This window comes from Grus americana, chromosome 2, assembly GCF_028858705.1.
Source record: "Grus americana isolate bGruAme1 chromosome 2, bGruAme1.mat, whole genome shotgun sequence".
NCBI lineage: Eukaryota > Metazoa > Chordata > Aves > Gruiformes > Gruidae > Grus > Grus americana.
The window spans coordinates 22548677-22560097 of record NC_072853.1 but is presented as its reverse complement, the minus strand read 5'-3'; the positions used below and the strand labels follow the sequence as shown (position 1 = coordinate 22560097).

General features: G+C 41.2%; 1 protein-coding gene across 1 annotated transcript in view; it reads left to right on the top strand.

Moving 5' to 3' along the window:
* Positions 1-12: 12 nt before the first annotated feature.
* The window catches only part of DCAF13 (DDB1 and CUL4 associated factor 13), a 28133-nt gene continuing 16724 nt past the window's right edge, over positions 13-11421 (top strand). The window contains exons 1-6 of the mRNA XM_054815098.1: positions 13-139; positions 3014-3213; positions 4481-4588; positions 6390-6479; positions 7382-7537; positions 8246-8323. Of these exons, the coding sequence (XP_054671073.1) occupies positions 70-139; positions 3014-3213; positions 4481-4588; positions 6390-6479; positions 7382-7537; positions 8246-8323 (702 nt within the window). The 5' untranslated portion in view covers positions 13-69. The remainder of the gene's footprint in view (positions 140-3013; positions 3214-4480; positions 4589-6389; positions 6480-7381; positions 7538-8245; positions 8324-11421) is intronic.

Genomic DNA, 11421 nt, shown 5'->3' with positions numbered 1-11421 from the left:
TACATCCGGTCACGTGGGCGTGCGAGGAGGAAGGCGGCGGAAGCGGTCGCGTGTGCGGAGGCTACGAGGATGCGGGTCAAGGTGCTGAGCCGAAACCCCGACGACTACGTCCGCGAGACGAAGCTGGACCTGCAGCGCGGTGAGCGGGCGCCCGGGGCGGGGCTCGGCCCGTTTGCCGCCCGCCCGGGAGGGCAGTGGCGGCGGAGGGAGGGAAGGCAGGCAGGCTCAGGTGTCTGCCGGCCCAGTCCCGCTGCTGAGCTGCCCTCGGGGCAGGGTGCCAGCCAGCTGCGAGCCGCGTAGGGCTTGGCCGGCTGCGGTCTTCCCTCCTTCCTTGCCGTCGCCGGTAACGGTGGCGGTGCGCATGCGCCCGGGCGGCCCGCCCCGCTCCTCGCGTGAGGGCCTGGGGTGCGGGCAGGGCCGTCGTGCGCTCCGCGGGGCTTCTGCTGCGCGCTGCCCGCCGGCAGGCCTGCGAGTGTCTGTCCCAGGCGGCGGGGTGCGTGCGGAGGAGAACGCTCGCCGCCTTGTCACCGGGCCTGGCGGCTGCCGAAACCTGGGACTCGGGGTGCCAGAGCGTTGTCTGGAAACGGCGTTAAGAGATGGAGTGCCGGGCTGGGGGGGTTAGTCACCGTTCTGGTACTCCGAGGTTACCCTTACTGTTACCTAGGTTACTCTTAGCAATCTTTTAGTCTTCTACACTTACTACTGTTTCTTTCTTGACACATCTCATCCCACCTCTTGCATATCCCTTGTTAAAACTGGTGAAAATCCTGTAGAATTTACTCTCTTTTGGATGCAGCAGCTGTAGCCTGGTAGGTGAGATGGCTCTCCATGCCCTGTCCTGCTCATGCTCCATAGAACTGATCTTGCACAGTTGTACAGTTTCACCTCTGTAATGCGATAGAAATGAGGTTTAGTTTCTGCCTAGTGTCAGAAATAAAGTTTGTAAAATAGCCACTCTTTGTCAGAAAGAGCAAGAATAAAAACTATGGGCCTCTTGGATGTATTATTTTGAGCAGGACAGTAGACCTGTATTATTTTAAACTGCATTATGCTTTGTTATTTGATTGAATTAGAGGTAGGTGGCTATGTTGTGCAAAGTACCATAACTAACACTTTCTAGTTATTTAATTGTGGTTATATACATGGAAAAATGTTATTGGAGTTACCCACTGGGACAGTAGCTGAATACATCTTAATTTTCTAAGTGGCATTGGTTTGTTAGCTGTTAAATCAACTTCTCTGTCATATTACAGGGTGATACAGAACTTCATTTCATCAGAAATTTTAGAGGTTTTGATATGTATCAGTCTTTTGAAACCAGCAGACTGGACTAAGTATCAATTCTTAATGAATAATCTGTTGTCAGTTGCTCTACTGGCTTTTGAACCTTTTTGCATGGAATGGAATGAAAGAGACAAAAACCAGAAGCACAATGTCAATATCCACTGTCTTTCTCAATTTATTGTAAGGTTTATCTATGCAGGTGGATACAGAGAGACCCTTGTTTGAAGCTTGTTGGATGTAAACATTCTTGTCTGGGAAACCAGATAGTGTTAGCAGAGGACCAAGTTAATGAACTGTAGACTCATAGAATGGTTTGGGTTGGAAGGGACCTTAAAGATCATCTAGTTCCAACCCCCCTGCCACGGGCAGGGACACCCTCCACTAGACCACGTTGCCCAAAGCCCCATCCAACCTGGCCTTGAACACTTCCAGGGAGGGGGCATCCACAACCTCTCTGGGCAACCTGTGCCACTGTCTCATCGCCCTCACAGGGAAGAATTTTTTCCTTATATCTAATCTAAATCTACCCTCCTTCACCCTCAAGCTATTCTCCCTTGTCCTATCACTACTTGCCCTTATAAACAGTCCCTCTCCAGCTTTCCTGTAGGCCCCCTTCAGGTACTGGACGGCTGCTCTAAGGTCTCCCCAGAGCCTTCTCTTTTCCAAGCTGAACAACCCCAACTCTCAGCCTGTCTTCATGGGAGAGGTGCTCCAAGCCTCGGATCATCTTTGTGACTTCCTCTGGACTCACTCCAGCAGGTCCATGTCTTTCTTGTGTTGGGGACTCCAGAGCTGGACACAGTACTCCAGGTGGGGTCTCACAAGAGCAGAGGGGCAGGATCACCTCCCTCGGCCTGCTGGTCACACTTCTTTTGATGCAGCCCAGGACACGGTTGGCTTTCTGGGCTGCAAGCGCACACTGCCGGCTCATGTTGAGCTTCTCATCCACCAACACCTCCAAGTCCTTCTCCTCAGGGCTGCTTTCAATCCATTACCTGCCCAGCCTGTAGTTGTGCTTGGGATTGCACCGACCCACGTGCAGGACCTTGCACTTGGCCTTGTTGAGCTTCACGTGGTTCTCACGGGCCCACCTCTCCAGCCTGTCAAGGTCCTTCTGGGTGGCATCCCTTCCCTCCAGCGTGTCGACAGCACCACGCAGCTTGGTGTCGTCGGCAAACTTGCTGAGGGTGCATCAATCCTACTGTCCATGTTGCCAACAAAGATGTTAAACAGCGCCAATCCCAATACTGACCCCTGAAACTAATGAGACTGAGTCTCATTTGTGAGCCAGGGCTGGCTTGCAGCTGATGAAACACGAAGAGAGCTGGGTTGCCTCTCTTTGTGCGTGTCCATGTAGCTGTGTTCTTTCTGTGTACGTTAGAGTTTGGTGGTAGGAGGTTGGTATTGTTTCTTTTATTATTTTTTTGCCTTTTTTTTTAAATCATAGTTGTAAGGTATCTGCATCTTCCAGTTTGTTGTGTACATTCACACCTTCCCTTGAAAAAGAAGTCAAATAATTTCAGAGTTATTTCAGACTAACTTTGAGCTTAAGTGAGAATACTACCGATTCCATGGGCCATTTCCAAAACAGTAGGAACGGCAAAAATCTTAGTGTTGCAGAAAATTCTCCCATGGCAGGAATATCAAAGAGAAGAGCTTGGGTATTCAGCTTACCTTGAACTACATTACATACCATGGGTTTCTAACGTGTGTGTTACTCTTACTGCAGTTCCAAGAAACTACGACCCTGCATTGCATCCATTTGAGGTTCCACGAGAGTACACAAGAGCTCTGAATGCAACAAAGCTAGAACGCGTGTTTGCAAAACCCTTTCTTAGCTCACTTGATGGCCACAGAGATGGAGTTAATTGCATGGCCAAACATCCAAAGAGTTTGTCTACAGTGCTGTCTGGAGCTTGTGATGGAGAGGTAAGCTGCGGTTATAAACCACAACAAACAAGGTACCTTTCTTTCTTCTTTTCCTTTTTCTTTCTCTCCTCTGTGTGTGTGTGTGTCTTTAAATTATTTTTTTAAATGCCCGATGCTTACCTTTCTTTTATGTCTTTGTTCAGCATGATACCCTGTCTTCTCTCAGAAGGTGCAGCTTACCCAGTTTGGGGCAGTGTTTCTCAAACTGCAGGTTGTAGTCTCCCAGCACGGAAAGGCAGCACCTTTCAGCTGTTTAGCTGTGAGCAGAGGGTGTGACATTTGGCTCCTTAGGATGGAGCAGTGAACATTAATATATACAGCCCATAGTGATTGCTTTTTGCTGCCCACATGACCCACCTCCTCCCCTTGAAGTTAAACTGCTGCAGATTAAGATGATTACATGAAGTCAGATGAGCTAGAGAGAAGGGGCACACAACCAAAAAACTTTTGGAATAATAACTTATGTTGCCTAAAAACCGCTAACCCTGTATTTGTTTGATTATGTTACATAAATATTACAAATAGCAAGCAAGGGCACTTTAATTGGAGTGAGTTGCAGAAAAAAATTGCCTGTCTTCTCTGTCCTCTCTCACCCTTACGTTGTTCATTTGATAGTACTTGTATTTTTTAAAGGTGTCTTCTGAGTCACTGGTTGCTTTCTGCTCTTTATAGAAGGTGCATTTGTCATGCAGTAGCATAGGGGAGATAAACCTTTTTAGAAAGGAGAGGAATAAATTTATATGAAATGTTGGCCAGATTTCTTATCCACTGATAGAGCGAGTAAAGTACTGGATACTATAAATACATACAAAAGCTGACCTCCATTTCTTTGTTTTTTAAATGGGCCCAAATGCTTTGAAACAGAAACCTCTATGAGAGGTGGACATCTGTGTAAAATGGTACAGCAACTGGACTGAAAACATTGTTAGTTCCAAAGGCTTGTGCTTTTCTCTTAAGAGGGGTATTTTTTTGCTGAAATTATCACTGCTGCTGTTTCTTAGCAAGAATTCTAGTTCAAAATTAGAGGAATGCAAAAATGCAGTAAGTATACAGCTTGGGGGGAAGGGGTGAGAAGGAAAGAGCCACACTTTTAAAAATTTTTTTCAGGAAGGGAATAATTAAGTAGTTTTAACATTATAAAATCTGACCAATGTTCAAGCCAGCTATTCCGTTTTGTTACAACACGTGACCTCTTGTACTTGAATTATGAACTGCAGTTGTGTGCTTAGAAAACGTAAATAACAGAATACTTTTCTGTTTTTAACAGGTTAAAATTTGGAACTTGACCAAACGACAATGTATTCGTACTATACAAGCCCATGAAGGCTTTGTTCGAGGCATGTGTGCTCGTTTCTGCGGTACATCATTCTTTACTGTAAGTATAATGTGTCGCCTTAGTGTAGCAGTACAGAGTGCCTGTTCACCATCTGTTTTCCAGAGAGCAACTTACTCTCTGCCATACAATATTTAAATATTGTATGAATACGTTTATTAAATTTGTCAGTGAACCTGACAATTCTAGTTCTGATGAATTTTTTTTGATGCTGTGATATGGATGTTAATCAAGACTATGGAAGGGATAAATACCAGAAAATTGCTAATGGATGGTCAGGTAATTAAAATTTGAGCAAACTGGTTTTCATTATAGTAGTAGATAGATTATGTTCATTGGAAGAAGTGCAAACACTTAAAGTAATCATTTGCCTATCCTATGATTAAAGATAAGCTGATTAAGTCAAGATGGTTCCATGTTAATTCAGCTTTATTAACTTATATCAGTCACAACTAATTCAGTTGCGTATAAACTGTCTGGAAATAGTATGTCTTCCTGTTGTCACTAAAACAATTCTAAGATGAGATACAATAAAAAGAATTGGTTTTGAAGGTGAGTGTCCTGAGGTTTCGCTTCTTTTGAGCTGGGCATAGAAGAACTATTTTCACTACTATATATTTATCTTTTCTGAAATACATACCAGGTCATGAGGACAGCAGTTAGGATGTAGGGGAAGTCATAGCAAAAAAAAAAAAAAAAAAAAAAAAAAATTATAAGCGACTCCAAATTAGAATCCCCTTTTGAGAATCCCTCTGCCTGAAAATTGAGAGAGGGGAAGAAGAAACAGTAGTAGTGCTGCCAGAAGACGAAGTTAAACTTGTATAGCTAACTCTTTTTTTTTTTTTTTTTTTGTCCAGTTTGCCTGATCCAGGTCACTGCACAGCCATGCAAAAGCTTGTGCTGGCATAGTGCAAGAGGTAGCATGGTGTTAGGAGCAGGCAACTGGAGCAACTGAGGTGGAAAGTGCCTTTTACCTCTTTCAATGCTGATCAAAATGACTTCCAGAAGATAATTTGCACTTTAGGGTGCCATTTGATTAAGAATCACAAAATGTAGTCTAAAAAAGGTAGTGATGATTCCAGCTCACCTTTCTGCCATTCAACGCTGGAAATACCTCTTTTGAAAACTGGAAAAGATTTGTGGATTAAGATAAAGAAAGTTGAATAGATGAAGGAAAGGTGGTAGTGATGGAAAAACAGTGACAAACTGGAAATCAGTCACCTCCTTTCACAAGCAGACAGATCCCCAGTCAGTCTCTGAGCAGCAGCTGCTTTGGAAGCTAGCCCCCACCTCCCCTTTATTCTTCCAATCCCCCAATTTTTATTGCTGAGCATGATGTTATATGGTATGGAATACTCCTTTGGCTGATTCGCGTCATCTGTCATGACTGTGTCTCCTAGTCAGTTGCCCACATGTAGCCTGTTTGCTAATGGAGGAGGCAGGGGTGATGACTGACTGTGTGTATATGTGGGGGAAATGCCTTGACGCTGCAAGCACTGTTCTGCAATAGCCAGGACACTGGTGCCTGAACAGCACTGTTTTAGCCACAAATCCAAACCACAGTGCCATGTGGGCTGCTGTGAAGAATGTTAACTCCATTGCAGCCAGATGATGTATGTGTACCTTCTCAGTTTCTGGCGAAATATTATGACAAGGAGAACTAATCTTCAGCTTGGAGGTATAAAAAGGAGCAGTGAATAGGCAGGAGAGCGCACTTATTTCTGTGTATGTCATAGATCATTCCCTTTTTAAAGGTTGCCTGTACTTAATTGCAAAGCACGCCTAGTAAAATAAACAGAAAATATCTATTTAAAACTGTACGTGCTTTCTCCAATATTTCCAGGTTGGTGATGACAAAACTGTGAAGCAGTGGAAAATGGAGAGCCCGGAATATGGAGAAGAGGAAGAACCTATTCATACAATTCTTGGAAAGGTAGTAAATCTAAGTTTTGATTTTTCCCACATATCTTCTTTTGAATTAAGGTTGAACCAATTCTTACCTAGCTTTTGGAAGAGAGAGAAACAGTTTGATATCACTGGTTATCATAATGGATTGTAAGGTGATGGCATCAAATTTTATAATGGCACTTTTAAAGTGTCTTCAAGTTTTTATTATGTTTAATTTACATGTAACCGCAAAGGAATATCTCAAATGCTCTTAGAGACTGCTTAGATCTGTCTCTACTAATCATCTCTTTCCTGCAAACTGGTCAGATCTTTCTGTAGTCTCTTTCTCTTCAGATGTGTTGCCAGTGCTTAGTCTGCATTAAATAACTTTCTTTTCATGCCAATACCTCACAGTCATTCAATACAAAATTTTAACTTTACATCTTTCTTTTTGACAAAAGCAGACAAAATCAACTTATAAATTGAAAGTATATATTTTTAAAGAACAACATTAAATGCTTTTTGTAAATAGATAGTTTGAAACTTTTAATTATTGTAACGTCTATGGAATCTGTTCAGGTCCCCACTGAAAATTTGTGGTTGTACCCTTAAAATATCCATTTGCTTTAAAGTCAGCCAGGAATTTGTAAATGGGCTTCTAATGCTGATTCCATTGTAAATTAACAAGAAATGCATGTGGGCACACTAAGTGAGTACACGGAAAGCTAGTCTATTTTGTAAGGGTACATCTGATAAGATTTAGTTTCTGGTAGCAGTGGTGACTTGGTTTTCAGTAATATAAATGAATAAAAACATGGCAAACTTGATATGCGATGATTTGTTAGTTTGTTGGGTGGGGGTTTTTTTGTGACAGAACATATTTGCATATTTATGTATATAATTGGTTTTGTAAATTTTTTTGAGTGTTTTTTTTTCCTTCTTTTAAAGACAGTGTATACAGGAATTGATCACCACTGGAAGGAAGCTGTTTTTGCCACATGTGGCCATCAAGTGGACATTTGGGATGAGCAAAGGACAAGTCCCATGTGTTCTCTGACATGGGGTTTTGATAGCATAAGCAGTGTAAAATTTAATCCCATTGAGGTAAACTTTCTGTTATATATTGGAAACCAATATTTTTCTTGATTAGTGTAAGATCTAAACTCTAACACCATCTTTGATGTTTTTTCCAGATTTAGATTTTCATATATGTGTTAACCTAATATTTAGGGGAGGTATATACATATATTTTTATGGCTATATTGCTTTGGAATGTAGTACCATATATTTTAATCCTTCTATCTTTTGTCCCTGTTAGTGGCGGAGAGGAAAAAGAAAAGTAGGGTGATCTTTCTGCTCGCAGCAATACGTATCCCATGCCTCAATCACACAATGTAGGTGTTACGTGACTGTGGAGCTCTCATCTGCTCCAGTACTGTACCCCCTGTGACCAAGACTTCTACCCTGCTTCATGGCAGAACAATTGCATTTGATCTTCTAGAGCAGTTCCTGTATACCTCTTGGCTGGGCTGTGTTCATAGATTAAGCGCTTATGAGGAATTGCTTGTTACTTCTGAAGTAGAGAGGATTGGGTAGATCCTGAATCTTACAGAGGAAGTTATTTAAAATGTTTGTGCCGAATAATTAGCTGCATAGAAAGAACGATGAATGTATATCCTTGACTGAAAAAGGAACTGTTTGACTACCAGATTTGTGAAATAGCTTAGGTATCTAATGTAAGCCATTAACCATACTCTAGAAGTATTTAGAAGACCATACACACTGGTTTTTGTTTTTGGTTTTTTTTTTTAGACATACCTTTTGGGAAGCTGTGCTTCTGACAGAAATATTGTGCTATATGATATGAGGAAATCAACTCCATTAAAGAAGGTAATCTTTTTAACAGAAGCTTATGGCACTAATAATCATACTGAATATGTAAATAGTCTGTAACTGTTGATGACAACAGAGAAAGGGAAGTTCTGAACTTGTGAGTTCACTGAGTTTTCACTGTCTAATTTTGAGTCTTTCAACTGACATTGAATTAAAGTTAGGATTTAAACCATGCAGTTAGAAGGGCCCTTTTCTGCATTCAAACCGCCTGTCGTGCTCACTCTGTTATAATTCTTGATAAAGTGCCTGACCTGACAGCAATTTCACAATAAGAACTTTATGTTCCTATATTGCATTCTGTCTATGTGTAATTTTTTTTTTTTTCTTTCCTCCTCCTTGCCAGAAGGAAACAAGGTAACTCCTAAGGCATTTCCTTTCTGCAATTGGAGAGCCTTGCTCTGCCTTTGAAAAGCTGGCTGGGTTTTGGTTTTTTTTTTTTCCCCAGGGAGATAAACCCTCCCCTATGCATCTAGTATAGACATTCAGAAATCCTTTGCAGTGGAATCAAAATTGTATTTATATGTGGAATTTACCAATGGCATGAAGATTCCTATTTATCTTTAAGAGAATGTATGTATTTATTTCAAACAAGAAGCTTACACGCATATTAATCTTGATCAAGTTCAGTAGTTTTGAATCCCAGAACTATCTTAACAATTTTCTTCTTGAAATACAAGTTCTGGCTTCTGAATATACACTTGGTATCCTTCTGGTATGTTATGTACTGTCTGCAGTGGCACTGGTGTGATATACACTCAAACACTATAATAGTACTTAACTTAGTTGTAGAAATAGGAATGTTGTTGGCATAACAGTATTTCTTTCTCTCCCTGTGCCCCAACAATATTTAATGAGGTTTCATTTGGGCCACTGAGACAATGCTTGTAAAAACTTGTCAGTGACACCAGTTGGAGACCTGAATGTTGAAATGAACACAACCAGTGCTGTAGATCTGCATTTACAAGGATGTAGTCTGAGCCTTTGTGAAGTTTGGATCTAACAGAATTTTACATATGTGTATATGCTAAATATGTAAAAGTATATATGCATGTGTGTATATACATGAGTTCAGATATTTATATATGTGTATCTCGTGTAGTAAGCAGCATGCTTAGGTGCATTTCCTGCTCTAAGAGTAAAACACTGACCACTTCCTTACATCTGTGGATGCAGTGCTGGATTTCCTGCTGGGATAGGGATGACTCTCCCTTGGAGAGGCAGGTTGAATGACCGTTTCTGCTTTGAGAGCTAAGAGCTCTAACTCTCAAGGGAAGGGTGCTGGTTATTAGAGGTACCTTACCCATGTATGGGCACTAGCTTCTAGCACTGCCTTCCTGGTGTTTGATCAGCAAAGTAGCTCACACACTACCTTGAATTTGGAACTCAGTGGGAGTCCCTTCCTTAACAGAAATAGGAGTACAACTTTCCACACCGTGAAGCGGTAGCTCTCTTGCCCATTTTTCCTGTCTGTGAGTTTTGAAGTCTTAATTTCAAAGAGGGATGGATAAGATGGTGAGATGCTACCTAAGTGCAAAATAAGAACTAGTCTAAAAAATCTGGGAAAAAGATGAAGGGAAGCACTCTGTTGCATGACAAGAGGACGATATTTTAATAGAAGTTGGTACGCTTGAAAACTAAAAGTTATTCTTGTGCAACCTGTGGGATCACAGGAGAGCTCAGGGTGTTTTAAAGGTAGACTTTAGCATTTTAACAGCTGACAGGAACCGTGTTATCCATTGCTTATAACATTCTTAGCTGTTCACTTCAACCAAATACCTTGTAGGTAGTAAAGAAGGACAGATTAATTATTTGGGTGATCTGGTTTTGTGTTCAAGTAATTGCAAAATCTCCAGGCTGACGCTCTTTGTAAGCAAGTGCTCACAGTTAAAATAAACAAACCAAGATAGCCAAGTCTTCAAGGACTTCACAACTTTGACTTGCCTTAATAAGGGCTTTTACTTATGAAATGACTAAGTGTATTTACAGTTGATTAAAAATAGTGTCAAAAGATGCCTCTGCTCTGGGTTTAGATAGTTCTGAAATGCTATTATTAATGTATTTACAGCAGCTTAAATCACTTCCAGCCCAGGTCGCCTTACATAGCTGTTACTGAATATAAGGCTAGAACTGTACAAAGAATCCTTTTCTTATGCACTATTTTAATTTCAAATGCCACTGCTGAAATAAACTGGATGCTTGTAAACTTGGGTGAGAAAAGAGTGAAGCAAGATGCAGAGCATGGTCTGTGACAAAACCTGACCCCTTTTGAAAAAGAGCTGGATTTTTCAGCAATGTTGGAGTTTTGTGGCGTGATTTGAAATATTTATTATACATACACTGTGTTAACATTAATCGTACTCATTTTGCAGTCGCTGACAAATTTGGACAGGGAAGAATGAAGAACCCTGCTTGATTATTAGCTTCCCAGATATGTGCAAGGTTTATAACTAGAAGAACAATACTGAAATCAGAACAAATTCTAGTTGTCATATTACTGTAAACATAGGGCCTTTCAGTGGCCTACCCTTTCAGTAAAGTCACTTTTAAAAACAGAGATCACTTTAGACATCTGATGATTACATTCAGTTCTGGATGCATGTAGTTTCTGGAAATGAGCAGTATTTTGCAGCATAGACTTTATATTGAACAGGATAATGTCACAACTATATTTTGTTAAATGTATGTAAATTTATGGTGTTTGGTATAATAAGCTGAGAATAAAATGAGTTTGGAGTACTGTAGTGTTAAACACCCAAATTTCAGGATTTTCAAGTAGGATTATGGCTGGCCTGGAGCATTGTGGAAAATCCTGTTTAGAGTTCTTCAGTTCATTAATAAGTTGCTCTGTAATTGTACATCTACTTTGTGTCAGGTGTACTGTAGGTGATTTATTTTTAAATACAACGGTTGAAAGCTCCTCCAAGACTCTGCAGAAGCCAAAGCTGTTGTGTCGCACGGGGTGTCAGATGACCTCCTCCCTGCCTCCCCTTCTCCCATAGGGGCCCAGCTGTTGCTGCCACAGCTGTCCTCCAAGGTGGAGGCATCCGACATACAGCTTCTTAATACCTCTTGTCTAATTCACTGTTAGCATAGGA